Here is a 21,684-nt window from a genome sequence, read left to right as displayed (position 1 = left end):
TGCAGTAAAAGACTACTCATAAAACAATACCTATCAATATATAATATAATGCAATAATCACATAAAAAGAGCTTGACTAGATTTATATGAAAGTTGACAATAAAATATATTGATAAGAGGAAGAAATATGATAAAAGAAAATTATTTACTCAAATGTATAAAACTTACAAACCATTGGAGAATCAAAAATCCAAATAAGTTCACTACACATATAGGATCATCTCTAGCCTCACCTAAATACTCTAGCCTAACTTGCACATAATTCCCATAAAATTCTAAAAAGAAAGTATGAGAATAAGAACAAGAAAATAAGAGAAAATATGTGAGAATTTAGGCTCTCTAAAAATTTTTCCCCTAATCACCTTGATAATGATTCTATTTATAAAGTTTGAATATGCTAAAAAGATAAAAATCGGATGCTTAATCGGGGGAGAAAAACATCATGTTTCTGAAGAGTGGGACACGTGGCGAGATCTGATTCGTGCGCAGGAGAGACGTGGTGCACAGCTGGACCACGCGGAAGAGAACTGGACGCGCGCGAGAGAGAAACTCGCGCCGAGAGGGAAAGTGCGCGCAAAACGCGCGTACGCGGGGGAGCAGCTGGACCCCACTGGGACACGTGGCGAGATCTGGCTGGAGGGGCGCTGGCACGCGGGACCCACCCGGAAGAGACAGGAAGCGTGCCTGACGCGCGCGTGAGGAGAACTCGCGCGGAGAGCGGGCGGTGCGCGCCAGGCGCCTGTTTGCGAGGGGACAGCTGGGTCCCACGGCCTGCGGTGCGGCAGTGATCGACACGTGTCGGCTAGGTTGGCTCGCGGCTTCTTGGCTCGGCTCGCAGCTCTCGGCTTGGCTCGGCTGGATGATGGGCTGATGGGCTTTGGGCCGAATTGGGCTTTTCTTGGGCTCAACTTTTGGGTTTTGCTTGGTAAACTAGCCCAAATCCAATTGTTTTCTTCAAAAACCTGAAAAATAAAATAAATCCAATTAAAATTAAATCCTCTAAATTTAGGAATATTTGAAATTAAAATCACAAATTTGATAAAATAATTTGACAATTATGAACATTAAAAGTGCAAATTCGTGCACTTATCAGAGGGTTAGTTCTTGAGGCATACACAGATGTTGACTATGCTGGGTCAGTTGTTGACAGAAGATCAACTTCAGGTTATTGCACCTTCATTGGTGGAAACCTGGTGACATGGAGGAGTAAGAAACAAAATGTGGTAACACGGGCTAGTGCTGAGGCAGAGTACCGAGCAATGGCTCAGGGTGTGTGTGAACTACTATGGTTGAAAATTGTTCTAGAGGATCTGAAGATTATGTGAGACGGCCCTATGAAACTTTATTGTGATAACAAATCTGCAATCAGCATAGCTCACAACCCGGTGCAGCATGATCGAACGAAGCACATCGAGATTGACAGACACTTCATCAAAGAAAAGTTGGATAGTGGACTAATTTGTACACCTTATGTATCTACACATGACCAACTTGCTGATATACTCACCAAGGGGTTGAGTAGTTCAGTGTTTGAGAGTTTTGTATCCAAGCTGGGAATGGTGAATACCTATTCACCAGCTTGAAGAGGAGTGTGGAAGAATGTGTTTTACACGTGTATAGACTAAATTAGGAAAGTTTGAATATAATAGTTAGTTTCCCTAAAATTAGAGGTTGATTTGGTTAGTTTCCTTTTTTAGTGTGATATCCCACAGATTATGGGATGTGATTGCCGTTTCTAAAGGCTAGGGCTCCTGTATATAACCGGTTGTAATTGTCATGCAAATATACAATTCCTTCAATTTTTCCTCTCAAATTTCCATAGTATCAGAGCGGGAGGTCTTGAGTTCAAACCCCCGTAATTGCACTCTTTATTCCCATTTAAATTGTCATCATGTGTTAGGTCTTTAATATATCTCGGGCTTAAATATTCACGGGTTGGGCTTTCCAATTAATTTACCTACACGATTGCCCATTATTCAGCCCACACGTGAGGGGAAGTCTTAAAAATATAAAATTAATGTTGGCCTATCTCCCAATAGCTTAAGCTTTTGAGATGGATTGGTAAACTAACACATCCCAATTTCAAGAAAATATATATATATATATATATATATATATGAACATATACATATAGGTAAAGTCTCCAATCTGGTACTGGATTGGAGCAGGACATGTATATTTATTTTAAAAACATGTATATTTTCCTCTTAAAACATGTATATAGGTGTTTAGACAAATTATAGGTGTCTCCCCTCATTATACATGTTTTAAGAGGAAATATACATATTTTAGGAGGAAATATACACGTTTTTAAAGGAAATATACATGTGCCGCTTCAATCCAGTACCGGATTGGAGACAATTCATATACATATATACCACATGGTTTATTCATTTCTTTTCCGAAAGTATATGGTTTATTCATTTCCGTGCTTCTTGCTTGAGGTACAATCCTTATGTTCTTGTTCTACTGTGGATCGTAAATCGAAGTTGCATTGCCCATATCTAAGGATACTCACCAAAGAGGACTGTTAGAAGTTCCTAAAGTTTAGCCAAAATAGGTTTGAAAAGTAAAAGAAAAAAAAAAATCTGAGTTCTATTAGACTAGGAACTTTTTTTTTTTATTTTATTTTATTTTGTTTTTGTTTTTGTTTCTTTGTTTTTTTGTTTTTTTGTTTTTTTTTCAAGTGTAATGCCTTCTACGAATCTCCATTACCAGGTACATGAAAGACATGTAACTGCATTCATATGATGATATACATTTAGAATATACTAGCCACACACGTGGAGTTATGAAATTGCGTGAATCTTGGAAATTCCTTGTTGAGATTGAACATTTTTTTGATGCATTTATTTAGTCGTAAGATCCACAGAATATCCGTGTTGTAAAATACTAACCTTACATTTCAATGAATATTCCTAGGGTGAAGTTACTCCTTTCAAAAACTTTCTTCAACGGTATGCTACTCCCCATCTGGCGTGCAAAAGCAGCAGTCCTCTTTGGTATGCAATCAGGCGTGCTTCCGCCCATATAATCGTCCTATCCAGCTATTCACCATTTGGTACTGCCAAAATACCTTTCCCTTATTGTGAAATGATCACTTTATTTTAGTTCCTATTCTTGCAAAGGAAAATGGAGGACTATGACAGTATTAATTTATTCTTTCATTTTCGCTCATGTTTTAATTTGAACAGTGAAGTACACGCCTCAATGGGAGTGGCTGAGGGAAGAACTGCAGAAGGTCGACCGAGAAAAGACGCCTTGGCTGATTGTTCTCATGCATGTTCCGATCTATAACAGTAATGATGCGCACTACATGGAGGGCGAAAGCATGCGAGTGGTGTTTGAGAGTTGGTTTGTTCAGTACAAGGTCGACGTAATCTTTGCTGGCCACGTCCATGCTTATGAAAGATCGGTATAGTCTTTATCTCCACACTTGTGTGATTCAGTTCCTTTCTGATTTAAGGGAAAGAAAAAGAAATGGAAAAAAAAAAAGGCAAGGAGGGGTCCACCTGGTGCCAAGTGCAGTCAATTATTAAAGTAGAAAAATGCCAAGTAATGGATTATCTGTTGTAAATATTTGAAATCCATAATATTCATTCGTCATAAGGGATATGTGCGAAAATGATCCTTTTAAAAGTCAGTTATTGATGGAGCTAATGTGCCATGCCTTGGCAGAGCATTCTGCACACTATCTCTTCTCAATTGTCACATAATAGTTCTTGATTGGACAAAATATCTATTGTCACCATTCTATAATAACATATTTCATTAGGCTAGAATGGATTTTCACGTCTTTTTTTTCCTTCGTATTTCAGTATAGAATCTCGAATATTCACTACAATATCACAAGTGGTGACCGTTATCCTGTGCCAGACAAATCGGCTCCTGTTTACATAACAGTTGGAGATGGAGGAAATCAGGAAGGTCTTGCTGGAAGGTAAAAGAACCTTTTCTCTCTCGTCTTCTATTTATTCTTTTCCTCGTGTTTCCGGTTTTGGGAATACATAAAGTTGATGAGTTAAAATGAAGTTGTCGAAAGTGTCTCCTTCAGGTGTAACACAAAAGAAATTGCGTCTGAAACGGCCATGTTTAATGATTAGTTTTGTGGGTACGTTAGGTTCTTGGATCCTCAACCAGACTACTCTGCATTCCGAGAAGCGAGTTATGGCCACTCGACTTTAGAGATTAAGAACCGGACTCATGCATTTTACCATTGGAACCGCAACGATGATGGTAAGAAGTCAGCAACGGATGCCTTTGTTTTGCGCAACCAGTACTGGTAAGTGTAATCTAAGGTAGGCTATTGAACAAATATATGAAAGTAGATATGATTTCCCTATACTCCTAACAGAATTAAGAAATGTGCTACAAGGACCAAATGATGTGTCAACAATGTATCATGATATATTTGGTTGAAATGGCCAATAAAAGATGAGAAAGGAACTATCAAAGTAGTCAAAATGTTGTTATACATGTTGGTGTTTTTAACTTGAGAGAAGTGTCAAGGATCCCAACTCTAATCTCAACTTTTTGATTCCAACTCACGGGATGGTATCTTGTGTCTTGAGTAAACCCAAAATACATTATGCCATCGAATTACATTTAATAGGTAAGTTTGTACCCTTTTACAGTCAACACTATATGAGTCTATGACCTTTGAAATTACCAAAGTGAATAATAATCATTGGTTTTAAAAGGCTACATATTTATGCCATCGAATTACATTTAATAGGTAAGTTTGTACCCTTTTACAGTCAACACTATATGAGTCTATGACCTTTGAAATTACCAAATTCACTTTAGCAGTGGTGATTTGATGCTATAAATTTTCAGTAATCAAAGCTAAGGGTCCTGCGATTTATAATTTCAAATTTTAGTTTTGGTGGTACAAAATATTCGATTTTTTTGTTTTTTTTTTTTTCTTAAGGTAACAGAATATATGAAATTTGATATAAACTAAAATGACAGAATTGGTATTGTGATGTGGTCTATTTTTGCATCTTTACCTTTAAACACAATTATAATTTGTATTTAATTAAGGAATAATCTGAACAGTCGTGAGTTTTGGTTAAACTGCAGGTCGAGCAATCAGAGGAGGAGAAAGCTGAAGAAGCATTACCTAAAGAGCGTTGTGGGAGGGACCACTATTTAAATGATGAGATTATAAATGCCATTTAATTTTCCAATCCTAAAATGTATTATATATGACTACGTCGAGCATTATTATTAATTAGCTGATAATCTCATTACGATTGTGCTCTACTGTTGATCTTAAAAAAAAAAAAAAAGGTGTCTTCATTTTTCTATTTCTAGCACTCTGGCAATGTGCTATGGAATTTCAATTGTGCGTCTGTTTCCACCACCATTTTATCCTCAAAAAAAAAAAAAGGTAATAAATTCTCTCTAGTCCCTTCTTCTGTTACTAATTATTATTATTATTAGTATTATTATTAAATTAGACGTGTCATGGTCGGGTCTTGATTTTATGGTACATTTTTGTTTAGAAAAAAAATTTTTTTTTTGAAAGACTTAAAATGGTATTAAATTGTCATTTTATGCAAAATGCTACTTTTCGTTGAAGTGGAAATTTTAAATAACTATTTAGTTCCCTTTTTTAAACTAATTAAAATTTCCACTTCATTGTGCTCTTTTATATAGGTCTTTCATTGTGCTCTTTTCTGAACCACTTTTGCAAGAAGCGAGGCCTCGTATGTGTAAGTTTTGGGTAGAAAAAAAGGTGCCTCTATAGGCACCCATTTCTTATTCCTAAATTAGCTATTAATAAAATTACTTTTAAATACAAAAGTATGTTGAAAAAAAAACCCCTCATTACACACCCATTTTTTTTTAAAAAAAAAAGAGAATTTCTCTAGTGTTCTTTAAAAAAAAAAAAAAAACAAACAAACACGGGCGTTTTCTGCTTGTCAGTTGTAAGATTTGTATTATTTTTTTAATTTAATTTGACTTTTAACCAGATTTAATACAGGTCTTACGGTTGATAAACAGAGAACATTGGTGTTCTAAAAAAAAAGAAACACCAGAAAGTCCTTTAAAAAATATTATCTTGCATAAGAAAGTATTACAATTTATTTTGAGATCATAACTTTTTGAATCACTTATTAATATTTGACGAGAATAATTTTTATATCTTATATTATAGGACTTTTTTCACTTAAACAAAGTTGGCATACTTTCAACGGAAGTAACATGATTAAATTTTTTATATAATTTATTCGGTCATATAATAAAAATGTAAGAACAACACATGAAAAGCCAAAAAAAAAAAAAAGAAAGATAAATGGTTGAAAAAATGGTAACTTTCATTGGTTTATGGGTAGAAAAAGAAAAAACTATACAAGTTAGATGTAGGGACTTTTTTGGAATTTTAGGAGGGGTGTAAGAGGAAACAATTAAAATTTAAAATTTAATTAAGATGGTTTAAGAAAGAGTATGAAAAGTAGAATGATAGGACGCGTCCATATAAAAAAAGAAAAAGTTTAGTGAGATGGAATTTGTTAGCTTGCACGTATAAATTTTAAGTTGTTAGTTCAGTGAAACAATAAAATAAAGACAAAGTGGAGCTGACATAAAACCATGGATAAATTTATCGTCATCTATATGCTGCGCACTAAAATTTTAATTTGACATTTAAGACCCCAAACTTTATAATCCTTGATAATGCAGTACGATCAATAAAGGACGTCAATTAATGGACAACAATCAAGGCCCCCAAAATGCCAAAATTTTAAAAGTACATGGAGGGGAGGACATAGAATAAAATAGAGCAAAATAATAATAATATTAATATTAATATTAATAATAAAGTTCTATCTTAATTCTGGTAGAAAATTTTTTGTAGTTCTCAGAAACCACTTTCTACACAAAAAGAAAAACAAAATGTATGGAAGCTGAATAAAACCCGCTGTAAATGTAACGTCAATGAAGTGATAAAGTTGGTTAAAAAAAAAGTGAACTACGCGCATCTCCAACCATAAATCTGGCTGGTATTTTCCATGAAACTTCACTACTCTATTATAACTGGTGTTATGAAACAATTATGTACACCAATCAAGCGCTTACCCTCACAAACACAAGATGACAGGATTATTAAGCACCAAGTAGACCATTTTATGTCCTTTTTATCATTATCCATAGACACTCGGATAATATATACTCCAAAATATCGAGCGTTCCTCGTCAGCTATAGCTGTATAAGATAGATCGTCATCAGTCAAGAGTCGCGCAAAATTGGTTGTGGCATCCACTTGAGATGCAAATTCAGTCTTCCGGATTTCGCTTCATCTAGCTGGAAGGAGTCTTTGTACTCCCCTTCCAGAAGCACCCTTGTGAGTGTTAAGATGCATCTTCCCATATAATCCTACAAAATTTATGAATTTATAGATAATCACATATTAGAATGTCATGTAATCTAATCGAACTAGGCGAAATTTTAGTAACAAACAGATCAATCGATCGCGACTTTTTACCTTCCCAAAAGTGTCGTGATCATAGACTTCAACAATTAGCATGTCGTGTAATCCGTCCTCGACAACAAAGTCGAACGTTTGGCTCCAAACAGGATTCAAGCTGTCATTAACAACCTGAGAAAGAAAGAAATAACCTTTAACAATCAAGAAAACCATCTAACTAGAGATCATAACTATCTATATGCATGGATTTAAGAATGGATGAGTGGGAACATAAGAGATCAAGAAACAATTAAGAAATAATGCAGGATGCAGAAGAATGGTGGAAATGCTTCCATGAAATCATCAGTAATAGGCATCCTTTGATCATTTCACTATTTTTAGTTTTTCCTCAACCATGTTTAGAGCAGAAGTTAATAAAAACACAAGGAAGATTTCTTTTAGTATCTGAAGCTTACCCTAGTTTTGTTTTTCGTTCCAGCTTTCTTCAATGTGAGTGACACATAAGGATCAGCCTTCCCCACCAGATCAGCAGGAGGCAAGTCTTCAGCAGATATCACGGTGACAGAGAGTACACCTCTGACAATAACCTCCCTTTTCTTCTGAGCGATTTCCTTTTCATTTTCTGTAACTTCTGTTCCATTCGCCCCTCTTTTGAGGACCTTCTCCAAAGAGGTCATCGAGAAGTTGGAACTAAAGGGGTTGGTAAAGCCATTCTCCATGCCAAATGGACAGTACAAGAGCTCCAAATGCACCTAAGGTAATAAGAAGAAAGATTAAAACAAATGAAACAAACCTATAAATATCCATTTCAAACCACTTGTGTCTCTCTCTCTGTGTACATATGTTGATAAACAGGATAGATTGCAGTGAGTAACATTAACTAGAGCTCTAGTTTATCTACATATCAATTTGGTCGCTTAACTTCTAAATCGGATATAATACTCCCCCTTCCTGGATAAAACAGTCAGCAAATTATAATTAAATACATTGATTGCAAGATGACGAAGAATATATGCATTCAATCACACACATTAATTTATGCGTCTCAAGAAAGACAGCTTTTGTCAATTTTCGTTACTGCTTAAGAATTTCAAAATGACGAAAACTCCAATAACATGTTTCATTACAGTAAAAAAAATGAAAAAAAAAAATGAAAGAATACGGTCAGAATCATTCTCATTACCTGCCCTCTGTATTTTGTATCTCTCTGAACATCCAAATCTTTAACCAGTTTCAACCATACATCCTTTACTTTACCAGGCTCAAGGTCGCTTAGCCTTACATGAGCGCATCCAAGGAGCTCAGATGACTGAACCCCCTCACTGTCATAAATTTTCACCGCCAAGTGCTGAGTGGAAGCATCTTCAACAATAAATTCAAAATGTTCGTTCCAGATTGGATTCAAATCGTTGTTCTGGACAAAGAATAAAAGAATCTGTTAAATGAGTTTAAAGGGGTGAACGAAGATATAACAGAAGCGCAGAGTGAACCCTACAATAGTTTTGCTGGTTTTCATTCTGTCACGTAGAGGCCGGATGTAAAGTACGGCATAGGGATCTGATTTCCCAACTAGGTCTTTATTTGTCAACTCCTTTGCCTGCACAAGCTTCACCTCCAATGTCCCAACTGGCTTCAATTCCAGATCACTAAACACAAAGAAATAAATACGTGAATAAGAAATACCCAAAATTACGAACCAAAAAAAAAAAAAAAAAAAAACATCATTGTAAAGACAGACGAGAATGAAAATCTTCTCTCTTCTCTACACATCTTTGTGTGTGTGTGTGTGTGTGTGTGTGTGTGTGTGTGTGTGTGTGTGTCGTTAAGAAGTATCTGTACACATGTCGTTAACAAGTATCTGTACACTTCTCTGCAGCACATTAAAATCTACCAGACCACAAACTAATAAAATAAAAAACTAAAAAATGTCATCCTGTTTCAGCTTTACCTGTAATCCCCAGGCAAAATGGTAACAATTTTTCGAACAGGCCATGTCAATGAATCTTCGATAGCATCTCGTATTGTGCCCTGTGAGAATATGTTGACCTCTTAATTAGACCAAAGGTACAAAATAATTCTGATTAATCCAAATACCTTTGAAAGACTAGAACTGATGTATTTATTTATTTATTTTTTTCCTGGCAAAGGCAATTTGGCTACAAGAAAAAACATTAAGTACCCAAGTACGGTAATATGAACAAACTCAACAAACTGAAAAATCATTTTCAGATAATCAAATTATAGATTACACTGAAATTCCTCCAATAGTCAACCAAACTACAGATTATACTAAACTTGACACTTTTTTTTGGCATATGCTTCTTATAATCACCTCATGTGAACCATATTTCATCTGTATGTGAACTTTGATACCAGAACAAAGGAAGTCTAGAGATGAAATCTTTCCCGACTTGTCATTTAATGCACAAGTAAGCTTGACTTTAATGTTCTGCAGATGCTTTGCTCTAAACCATCAAGATATTGCAAATTTTCCCACTAAACTAAGTTTTAAGCCTGAGATATAAATCGCAATCAAAGAAATCTGCTTGTATCTTTTCTAGGTTTAGACAATGTCACATGTACCATAAGATTAAAGAATTTAAAGTTGCTTACACTTGAAAGGGGAAACAAAAATCTGAGAATGTTGAAGCATATGCATGAATTTGTAGATTTCAGCATTGAATTTGCATGAATGTATAAAAAAAGCAATCTTAAACTTCCTCCAGCAGATATTTTATGAGATAACACAACGAAAACTTGGACACTAAGATCTAAATTTTGGTTTAAAAAATAAAGACAACAACAGCCAAAACAATAATAAGCGCTGTATTAAATTAGTGAACTTTGGGTTGTCACCAAACCTCAATTGCATCATAAAGCCCAGGAATTGATGAAATGTCACCACCCACAACTTTAAGCGTAAAATCTAAATCTTTCTGCAGATAAAAAATAAATGTCAGCAAAGAGACAAGTAATTATTGAGTATAGAAAAAAGATGGACACACTATGCACATATAGGCATATTTTGTGCATATGCATTTGTGTTAAAGAGCCAGAGAGATTACACGTGGAACGGACATTATTACTGCACATAATTTCTTTTACCAACACAAAATCCGTACTTCGCTTCATATCTGACCAAAAAAGTGAGGCTTTAGAATCTTTATTATCTAGAAACTGGTTAACACTCCCCCAACCCAGCAACACTTGGCAAAATGGTCTACACTCTTATCAGTCAAGTTGCCAATTGACAGGATTGCTAAAGGCACAAAGATTTAAACCATTCAAGCTTTATTACACCAGCCAATGCAAAAATGATTGGAATAAACTACCTGTTTATAGGCGTACGTACTCTTAATCTACAGGTTTATCTGAATCAAACTTTCTTTCTCAGTGTGTAAATTGTCTGCAACTTCACTACCAAAATCTTAAACGACGTACCTTTTCTCTCAAAGAATAGCAAACAGCTCCAAAGCACGGTAACTCATCAACCAGAGGCTTGAATATTAACCTGAAAACTCCAGTGAATCCAATGTTTTTAACCTGAATGGAAACGAAATAAACCATTCTGTAAAACCAAGACGAAAACGAAATCACTTGCAAATGTACTTGGATTAATTGAGGTCATTGCCTCGCTAGCCATCCAATTAGCATAATAACGACAAAAATTGAGGAAATATTCTTTTCTTGAAAATTCAAATATTGAACCAGCTCAATGAAAGTTATTGACATAAATGATGTTAAAAGATGTACAAATATGTCTAGCAGTTTCATACTACCATAGAGAAATTGTCACATAAATTCCAATTTTCACTTTCCAGGTTCTCATACTAAAACATAAGGCTAAAAGTGCATTGCCAATGCAAACTTTGACACGAGAAAAGAGTCTATACAAGTTGAACTCTTGAGGATCTTTATACTCTTCGGTTGGACTTGTGAAGCAAGACTTCACCGTGAACACAATTTTTTAAGAAACAACATTGGAGAACAAGCACTGGCTGAATCTTAGCCATTGATAATAAGAAATACGTGGCAGTAATAAATTAATAACCAGTCCAGCTTACTAAAGAGAGACAAGTATGCAATGACTTATAGATACCTGAACAGGTAGGCCAACACCAAGTAAAGTTTTAATATCTAGAATAATGCTCGGGTTTCCGTCCCACTTCATTTCCAAGTCCATGATAACACAATCTCCTTCATCTTCAACAATTGTGACTCCTAAAGAAGAAAATGATTCACATAAGAATCCCAATATTGATGAGAACAAAAACTTGTAGAAGAAAATGATTCACATAAGAATCCCAATATTGATAAGAACAAAAACCTGTTAAAGAGGACATTTAGAGTTATTCCTTCAATGTCAATTCAGTGACATTAACACTTACATTAAAAAAACCAAAAACAGATTCAACTTTCAAGATTCACCCTTTTTATACAGTAACTATTTGTACTTCAAAATTCACACACACAAAAAAAAAAAGGAGCAAAAACATAAACGAGAAACCTTTAAAAAAGCTACATAATATCCTTGGAAAAAGTGTCCATTAAGCGAATGTAATATAATAGTGGAAGGTAAAAGAAATCCAATTTGTTAAAAGCAAAATTAAACAAACCTGTAAATTGTGGAGCCACAGTGCCAAGAGTAAACTTTGAAAACTTGAGAGATGCCAGTATAATAGGTCTATATTGCTCAAGAACCGGCCCAACATTAGTCTTTATCAGCTCAGACGCTGCCTATACACCCACAAATTTAGTAATAACCACCAAATTTAAATAAAAAAAATTCGTATATATATATATATATATCTATATATAAACCCCACCAAAAAGAAAAGGCAAAAAATATCCAGAAAGAGTTTACCTCATTAACATAGGGCCAGATCTTCGAAAGATGCTGATTCAGCCATTTCAACTGAAGAAAAAAAAAAAAAAATATATATATATATATATATATTAATTCTACACGAAATCTTTTAAGAGAAAGAGATTGAAGCGAAAGTGAGAGAGAGAGAGAGAGAGAGACTCAACTTCTGCCACTGAGTGAAGGAGACCCAAGAAGGATAATACTCAGAAGGCAAGATCTTTCTGGAATCTTCCACGGTCATCCGAGCAAAAGCGGCAATGGTGGCCGCTAATTCGGAGCGGCGTTTGGAGCGGTGATTCTCGCACTTCACGAAGCCCACGATCGCCGCCAGACCCACCGTGATTCCCAGAAACAGGCCCAGAAAGAACGCCATTTTTGAGTTCTCTGTAGTACCTTAGAAGCAAAGAAAAGCTCTTGAGATTTTTGGAGCTAAACAACAAAAGAAGAAAAAGAAAAAAAAAAAAAAAAAGAAATAACAAGAGAATGGGTTTTGTGGGGTTAACCCAGAATTTGGATTTATTAGTACGTTGTTGGCTGACCTTTTGTTTTTCAGTGATCGCAGCTGTGGTTTTTATTTTTATTTTTATTTTGTCTTGATCTTTTTTTCTTTTTAGTTTTGGTTGTCATGCGTCCGAAAGTGGCAAAGTTTGCCGACAGTATGCGTGGACCTTACTCTTTGGGCAAGAATGGTTATTATGTGTTTTTGTTGTGTTTTTTTGGTCAAAATGGCAATGCATTGTATTTTGAAGTTTGTTTCGGGAATTATTATTATTTTTTTGGTCAAAATATTATTATTATTTTAAGAAATGGTGAAATTGAGGGATATGAACAAAAGTCGGGTGTGAAGGTGATGTTGACAATACAAAAAGGATTTAGAGAATATTTTTGGTGGAAGAAAAGTGGAGAGGAAATTGATTGGTTATTGTGGTGCTTGATATTGACAATCATTTTGATAGAAATCATTTTTGAGTAAAATTAATGTTAATTACCCTAAAAAAGAGTAAATTTTAGTTGTCCTGTATGTATAGATAAAGTGTAGTATTAATAGTTATTTTTTTGAACACGAAAACCACTTTAGAATTAAACAGTCAAATCGGCAAGTACAACCGAGGATACAAAGTAAGGGATCATATAAACCCCAACAAAATCATGTGAACAATTAAAACCAAAGGAAGCTAAAACATGAGCAACATTATTACCACTCCTATTTATATGAGAGCACTCCCACCTCCCCATAGAGATAATAACCGAACAATGTCCTCTATAATAACACCTTCTTCGCCCATCGTTAAGCTTTCCTTGACCGCTTGAACTACACGGACAGCATCAACTTCGGCCACGCTGATGGATAACCCCTGCTCTTGTGCGAAAATTAGGCCTTCCCGAAGGGCCATGCATTCAGCTAAAAAAGGTGAGAAAGAACCCGCAATCCGCTTCGCCAGACAAGCACATACTATTCCTTCCCCATCCCTGATGACAGCGCCTATCCCAATGGAACTCATACCCTCTCGAACTGCCGCATCAGTATTAAGCTTCAGAAGTCTAGCTGCCGGAGGTTTCCAGCGTACTTCACTAACAGGCACCGTAGTCCGATGTTTGGCCGCCGGATCCCAACAACTCTGAAAATCAGCAATTGTCCGCCCAGTTGTACCTAGGATCTCCATCGGCTCCCGACATACTCGGTGATGTACAAATTGATTCCGAGCCGCCCAAATCGCCCACGCCAGTACACAGAAAATTTCAAGATCCTCTCCAATTGCTTCTTTGCTAAACATAACGCATAGAGCTTCAAAACCTCCAGTGTTGAGAGGCTCTAACTTGTGCCAAAGGGCACTCACTTCCCACACCTGAATAACAGCAGGACACATCCATAGAGCATGCCAAGTAGACTCCTCCTCCTCACCACAGCACTGACATCTCGTTGCACAATTAATCCCCCTCCTTGCTAAATTGGCAAAGGTTGGTAAAAAACCGGAAGCTGCCCTCCACATGAAATTCTTGATTTTATTCGGGATATGAAGATCCCACAGTTTCCTCCGCCACACACTATCCCCTCTCCCTCCAAAACTACTAGGCGAATTTCTTAGACCCATGGCTAGCTTGTAGCCGGCACGAACAGAATAGAGCCCCTTAGAATCATAATGCCACACCCAGAGATCTTCACTAGAGCCACAACTCAAAGGCATGTTGAGAATAATTTCTTGATCAATAGGGAGAAAAATATGACGAATTAGCTCCCGGTTCCATTGCCTATTAATAATAAGATCTTCCACCAACCAATCTTCAGTTTCTTCAGTCACTGCCGTAATTGGACGGAATGAATGAGGTCTAGGGATCCAAGGGTCCCTAAAACATCGAATGGATTTTCCAGAACCAACACGTCTACGGATGCCACTCTTCAACAGTTCTCGTCCCCATAATATACTACGCCAAGTATATGAGGGGTTGTGTCCAATATAAGCATCAAGAAAATCACCCTTTGGAAAATACTTAGCCTTAAAAATCATGGCCACCAAGGAGGAAGGTTTTGAAAGGATTCGCCAACACTGCTTCGCCAGAAGTGCTTGATTAAACGCTCCCACATCACGAAAGCCCATACCCCCATCTCTCTTAGGACGACATAATAGCTCCCACTTTGCCCAATGAATCTTCTTCTCAGTGCCGTTGCCGCCCCACCAGAACCGTGAAATCATAGCTTGAATCTCCTGACAAAGAGTTTGAGGGATCCGAAATACACCCAAGGTATACGTGGTAGTAGCTTGGGCCACTGCTTTAATCAAGATTTCCCTTCCTGCCATAGAGAATAGCCTTCCTCTCCAAAGCTTGAGCTTCTTAAAAACACTATCTTTGACTGCATTAAAAATAGCCCGTTTGTTCCTACCGACAAAAGAGGGCAACCCAAGGTACTTATCATACGAGCGACTATTCTCATCAAGCTGCAAACACCCCTTAACCTCATCTTTCGATTCTTCCCTAGTGTTTGGACTGAAAGTAATTTTTGACTTAGCAAAATTGATCACTTGCCCCGACGCCTTCGCATACATCTCAAGGATCTCCATAATTGTCCTTGCATCATCTTTCCTAGCTTTCCCAAAAATAATAGAGTCATCAGCGAAGAGGAGATGGCTTACCTTTGGTGCTCCGCGAGCAACTGCAATCCCTGCTAACCTTCTAGAAACCTCCGCTTGCTTGAGTAATGCAGTAAGTCCCTCCGCACATAGAAGAAATAAGTAAGGTGAAATAGGGCAACCTTGGCGAAGCCCCCGACTTGGCCGAATCGAACAACGAGGTTCATTGCCCATCATAAAGGAAAGACTAGCTGAGGAAACACATTTCATGATTAACCCTCGAAATCGTTGCCCAAATCCAACTTTCTCCATCATCCCTTCAAGGAAAGGCCACTCAATTCTATCATAGGCCTTGCTCATATCTAGTTTCAAACCCATGAAGCCCACATTGCCGCTAACCTTACGTCGGATGGAATGGAGGACCTCAAAAGCCACAAGCACATTGTCAGTAATTAGCCGACCCGGGACGAAAGCACTTTGTTCTTGAGAGATAATCAAAGGGAGAACACGTTTCAATCGATTAGCCAACGCCTTGGATATAACCTTGTAAGAGACATTACAAAGGCTTATCGGTCGATAATCTGACACCCTCCTCGCTTCCTTAATCTTCGGGATAAGAACAACATTAGTCGCATTCATGTTTTGGAAAGGGGCATTATCATTGAGAACCCACAAGCACATATTAGTCAAGTCATCTCCTAAAATATCCCAATTCTTTTGATAAAATGTCGCATGGAATCCATCCGGCCCCGGGGCTTTGGTAGGTCCCATAGCAAAGAGAGCTTGATGGATCTCCTTCCTCATGAAAGGCTCCTCCAACATAGAACACATTTCAGGAGATAAACAAGAGGTCACTGCTTGTGTTACGGACTCTATATCCAAAAAACTCGGCATGGATAACGTGAATATCTCAGTAAAATACTTTTTTATCTCCGCAACAACCTCATGGTCACTCGTCACCCATCTCCCATCACTCTTCTCAAGACCTTTGATTTCATTTTTCTTCTTCCTTTGAGAAGCTTTTGAGTGAAAGAATTTAGTATTCTTATCACCCCCCCCCCCCCCTTAACCATTCAACCCGAGAGCGTTGACGCCAGTAGTATTCTTCCAGCGCTAACAATCGATCTTGCTCTACCATTCCCAAAGCCGTCTTCGATTATAGCCCAAAGCAGATGCATTTCGTATCCTCTCAATTTCCTCATGTAAATTACGGACCCGCCGCGTGATGCGTCCGAATTTTACGCGGCTCCACCCACTTAAGTCTCGACCGCAACTCTGAAGCTTCCTCCCAAAACCATCACAGTCCCCCACCGATCCTGTAGTGCCCCATGAGGTCCTCAAGGTATCCTTAAAATCCTCATCAGTCATCCAGAAAGGTTCAAACCGGAACCACTTCCTCTTCTTGGGCCCCCTCCCGGCCCTATTTCTATCCCGAACCAACTCTAGCCACAATGCTCTATGATCACTGTCGTAGAAATCCATATTGCGAACACCATAGTATGGGAATAGATTAATCCATTCATCACACCCCAGAGCCCGATCAAGTCTTTCACGAATATGAGCACCCCCTTCCTGCCCATTATCCCAAGTAAATTTAGGACCTACAAAACCCAAGTCTACAAGATCACAGCTCTCCACTGTATCCCGGAACTGATTCATACTGGGATAATATCTATTGTTTCCACCCTCCTTCTTTGAAAGAAATAAGATTTCATTGAAATCACCAGCTACAACCCAAGGGAGGTTAGAGAGAGACTTTAATCGTAACAGTAACGTCCAAGAGTGATGCCGATCACTCCTAGATGGATTGCCATAAAAACCGGTAAATCTCCACCACACACCATGGGGGAAGCGAACATGACAGTCAATGTGGGACTGAGAGTAGCTCTGTATATGAACTTCGACCTCTTCCTTCCACATGAGCATAAGACCTCCACTCCTACCACTACAGTCAACATAAAAACCACCATGGAAACCACACCTTCTCTTTACTGACTCTGCAGCTTTAGAACGTAACCTTGTTTCCATAAGGAAAGCAAGACTAGGGGAAGTATCACGGATAAGCATCCGAAGTTTATCAAATGCACGGGGGTTCCCCAAGCCCCGCACATTCCAAGATATAAGACTCATGGCGTCCGGCGGGGTTGCGCCGCAACCTCCACCGATATCGCAAGGCTCGTTTCCTCACCAAGCACCAGCCGCTTCCTATTCCCCCACCACCGAATCACTTCCTGCTGACACCTCCTTCCTCTTCTCCACCACCCTTCTCTCAGAACCTGAAGAAACACTAGGTCGCCGACCTCGTTTAGCCTTCACACCTCGCCCACCGTTCTTATGCTTCTCCTCTCCATCACCTGCCGAGAAAGAGAACAATCCACCATGTGGGCTATCCTTGTCCAGCAAAGCTCCCTCATCATTACCCAAAGCCTCATGCAGCATTCCTTCTCCATTTTCCACGTTAGCAACTATTCCCATGCAAATTGCATTAGAGCCATGCACGTACAAAGAACTATCAGACCCTTCACAAACATCCCTTTTGCATTTCAATCCCTTACTTGCCACGTCATTCATAATAGCCTTTGGCCTTACCAAATAATTGTTTGTTTCCGGAGATAACGCCCTAACCGTATTCTGCGCCACATCCGTCCCAGAAACTGATTTTGGAACATTCCCACAATGTGACATTGACTTCGCCAGATTTTCAGTAACTGCAATCACATCCACCAAATCACGTTGTTGTGATCCTGAAACTAAGGGCGAGATTTGCGGAATCTCCATTCCTCGAAGCGGACGAGACAGATTATCGCCGTGGGTGCGAGCCGGCCTCCGTTCTACCCGGCGGTGACTTCCACCACCCATTCTAGGTGCTCTCAACCAACTGCCATAAGGAAGGATCGATAGATCTGTCACAACAGCCACCCCTTCAGCCGGACATTCACGGGTTCCATGGCCAAACTTCCCACAGCCATAGCAGAAATCCGGCAACTTTTCATACCGTAGATCCGTCCAAACTAGATATTCACCATCACCCAATATGATTTTGACTTGGCGACGAATCGGTTTAGTGATATCAAGGACCACCCTTACACGCACATACTGACCCCAGCATCGTCCTTTATCATCTTGTTGAACCGACACCGTACTACCAATAATATCACCAACCATCTCTCCAATTCGTGATAACCTTCCTTCTAACGGAAGATTATGTAACTGGACCCAAAACTTTGAATAACAAAAATCATCGCTATCCGCCATATCACCGTTCTCTAATGGCTTCAGAACAACAAGCGCTCGATCAGAACTCCAAGGTTCCATATCCAGAACCCTATCTCGATCACGAACACTGGCAAAAGAGAAGAAGAATACATCCTTCGCCACTTCCCGTGACTCTACACCAGGCATCCGCCAAATATCAATCATCGTTGATTGAAAGAATCGTTTGTTATATGGTTTAGATGATAACAACTTACCCAACAGGCCACATTTCATGGCTTTTCGTCCTTCCTCCAACACTGACTCATCAACTCCAACAACATCCTCTTCTTCCTCCTCAATAGAAAAACTTTTCCAGCGGTTTGCAATATCCTCCATAGAAGGAGACTTAACGAAATCACCACTGAGATAAAAGAAAAAGAAAAAGAAAAAACTCACACACACCGGCGAGTGTAACCTCTCACAGCGTCTTGAGCAGCAGGGAAGCTACCAAGGGGCTGGAGAGAATTTGTATTAATAGTTATTTCAATATTTATCTATCAATATATATTATTGTTTTAACCGTAAAATATTAATTCAACGGTCGTAATAAATTAAATAATTGATAAAAAAAAATTTAATGCAATTAATGACATTAAATTCTTATCACGTCACGCCATTAAATTTCTATATTTAATGATAACTACTAATGGAAACATAACCATTTGAAAACTCATCTATATAAATATATATATATATATATATTTATATTTATATATATGAAAAATACTCAAAACTTGCTATGTTTTTTTAAATATCATTTTTGCTTATCTTATTAGGCAAATGTTCAAGAACTTCTGTGTGTTTATAAAATTAAACTCAGAAAGCCTCTAAAATACAATTGAAACATTATTAAATCAAAATATTAAATAAAATCAATTTTAAAAATTAAACTACTAAAATAATTAAAGTATTTGTTTGATTGAAGTATTTAATTAAACATTTTAAAAAATTATTTAGTTAACTTTTTATTTAAAGTAACACTTAAATAGATTGGGAAGAGTAATCTTAGGGCAAAAATGATAAATGTAACATATAAATGGGCAAAAATGATATTAGGGCAACATATAATTGGTGTTTTGGATATTTACCCTTATAAATGTAATCAGTGGCGGACAGAGGTGAGGCCCGGGGGCATACGCCCCCTGGATTTTTAGTTTTTCATTTTTGGCCTATGGTTTTTCAAAGAGATTTTAAACATGCCCCCTGTTAATAAAAATTTCAAATATACCTCTAAAAAATCTAATCTCAACTTTTTTTGTGGCTTTCTGATTATTGTTTCTTTGGACTTTTCCTATTAAATCTTATACTTCTGAATATACCAAATTGAATAACTTTTTCTAATTTACTCTTACGAAAATATTTTTTCTTCCAAATTGGTCCCTTCTTAAATATTTTTTTCATACAATCTTTATTATATTAAAAGAGAGCCTCATAAAAAATTTTAAAATGACTCATTAAAATAATATTGCTAAAATGTGTCCCTAATTTAGAATTTTTTTTTTCAAATAACTCTCTCAATTGCTATGAAACACAGTTTCTCTAATTTTTCCTTGTTGAAGTAATAAAATCTTTATTACTAAAAAAAACTAAACTCTTTAAAATTTTAAATTCACGTATCATAAAGTTTAATAAATTGATCAACATGCACATGCATGATATTATTCCAATTAGTTAGTAGCACGTTAAAGGAAAAAAAAAGAAAAGAAAGAAAAACTAGTTAATAGTATTAGGAGTTGAGTTTGTTACCGTTTTTAACATTTTCAATATTTTTATTTTATGTCCTTCTGAAACAAAATCATGGCTCCGCCACTGAATGTAATATATATGTTGTTAGCGTTTATGTTATGTCACGCCCCCCAAACGGGGTGGGTGACGTGGAGCTCGATTAGGGGTTAATAAAGCAAATTCCCAGATGAACCCTACTCAACTGCATTAAAATATAAATAAATTACAGTATTCCGGAGCCTCTGACACACAGGGCTCCACCTCACAGGACATACAGGATCGTACATACATGGTCATATAAATAATCATTACAACAGACATCAACTACAGTCTAGTTAATCCAAAATATTACATATGTTTACAGAATTTCTCAAATTCCTTACATTTGTCCAAGAGGATGAACTCAATCCTCACTTGCTTCCAACAGTAGCACAACTCAGTTGCTCTGTAGCAATTGTCCAGCTACTGTGCACTGCTCCTAGAATCTCCTGAGAGGGGTTTAATACATTTGAAATATAAAACGTGAGCGAAAGGCCCAGTATGATATAATTTGAAATGAACGTTATAAATAAATGAATAATAAGTAAGCAAGGAAACAAATAAATGAATAAGTAAATAAAATAAGACATTCAGTTTCAACAGACAGCCGGAACCTCACATCTTTTTTCTCAAAGGAAATATTGTTGGTTGCCGAATCGAATCCGGCTGCGGAAGCGCGGTGGTGCGGGGAAGAGGCGGATCGTGTATAACAAAAATTTTCATAAAACTTTTGAGATACTCTATAGATTATATTAATTTATGCACGAATAAATTAATCTCATTAACTTATATATATCAAGAACTCAATCAGGAAAAATACCTGGAAGCCGACTCGGATGATAACTTGAGTTCTTTGACCACGAACAGTCCTTGCTCCAATCTTTGTGTTTAGAAAACCAATGTCTTCCACATCAATTCCTAGAATCCACGAAGACGTGTGTGTGGGCACACATGAGACAAAACGGGTTACAATAAACACTCGAATTTCCACAAACACCATCACATGCACGATGTGGAATTTTTGGAGAAAATTTTTTTCCTTCCTTTCTCTCTTGAGAATTTCGGCCAGCCTTAACTCTTAGGGCTGAAAAATTGTTTTCAAAATTTTATAGAGAAATTTCGGCTACCTCTAAAATTAGGGCAAAAAACCATTCCGAAAATTGTCTCAAAAATAGTATTTATAGAGTAGAAGTCAAACTTCTAAAAGGAATCCAATCTCTATCTCTAAGATAAAGCTTGTTAATTATCTCCTATTTGAATTTTAAACCAAATCTCCTCTTTTCCTCTATCCTATATG

At 37.3% G+C, this 21,684-nt stretch overlaps 3 protein-coding genes across 7 annotated transcripts in view; 1 reads left to right on the top strand and 2 right to left on the bottom strand.

Moving 5' to 3' along the window:
• The window catches only part of LOC21407631 (bifunctional purple acid phosphatase 26), a 43,318-nt gene extending 38,009 nt beyond the window's left edge, over positions 1-5,309 (top strand). For 2 of the 4 annotated variants that reach the window (XM_024165993.1, XM_024165991.1), the window contains 5 exons: positions 2,923-3,061; positions 3,195-3,415; positions 3,819-3,940; positions 4,121-4,282; positions 5,083-5,309. In XM_024165993.1, the coding sequence (XP_024021761.1) occupies positions 2,923-3,061; positions 3,195-3,415; positions 3,819-3,940; positions 4,121-4,282; positions 5,083-5,155 (717 nt within the window). In that variant the 3' untranslated portion in view covers positions 5,156-5,309. Of the gene's footprint in view, positions 1-2,922; positions 3,062-3,194; positions 3,416-3,818; positions 3,941-4,120; positions 4,299-5,082 lie in introns of all 4 variants that reach the window. The other 2 variants (XM_024165994.1, XM_024165992.1) reach the window with 1 other exon arrangement.
• Positions 5,310-6,907: 1,598 nt separating this feature from the next.
• Positions 6,908-12,857, bottom strand: LOC21407630 (synaptotagmin-5). Of its 2 annotated transcripts, none has more exons than XM_024165990.1 (13): positions 12,840-12,857; positions 12,464-12,693; positions 12,298-12,348; positions 12,050-12,170; positions 11,533-11,654; positions 10,875-10,976; positions 10,295-10,369; positions 9,382-9,461; positions 8,929-9,079; positions 8,617-8,847; positions 7,889-8,185; positions 7,491-7,604; positions 6,908-7,381 (listed from the first exon to the last, which is right to left on the bottom strand). In XM_024165990.1, the coding sequence occupies exons 2-13, from the start codon at positions 12,671-12,673 to the stop codon at positions 7,235-7,237; spliced, it is 1,701 nt and encodes a 566-aa protein (XP_024021758.1). In that variant the 5' UTR covers positions 12,674-12,693; positions 12,840-12,857; the 3' UTR covers positions 6,908-7,234. The 2 variants fall into 2 exon arrangements, with proteins under 2 accessions (XP_024021758.1, XP_024021757.1); XM_024165989.1 differs by lacking the exon at positions 12,840-12,857 and adding an exon at positions 12,804-12,822.
• Positions 12,858-16,499: 3,642 nt separating this feature from the next.
• LOC112091706 lies at positions 16,500-17,498 on the bottom strand. The gene has a single exon (XM_024165966.1). It carries the CDS (start codon positions 17,496-17,498, stop codon positions 16,500-16,502), a length of 999 nt encoding a protein of 332 aa, XP_024021734.1.
• Between the last annotated feature and the right edge of the window lie 4,186 nt (positions 17,499-21,684).

This window comes from Morus notabilis, unplaced genomic scaffold (assembly GCF_000414095.1).
Source record: "Morus notabilis unplaced genomic scaffold, ASM41409v2 Scaffold203, whole genome shotgun sequence".
In the NCBI taxonomy this organism is placed as follows: Eukaryota; Viridiplantae; Streptophyta; class Magnoliopsida; order Rosales; family Moraceae; genus Morus; species Morus notabilis.
This window is presented reverse-complemented; position numbering and strand designations above follow the sequence as displayed.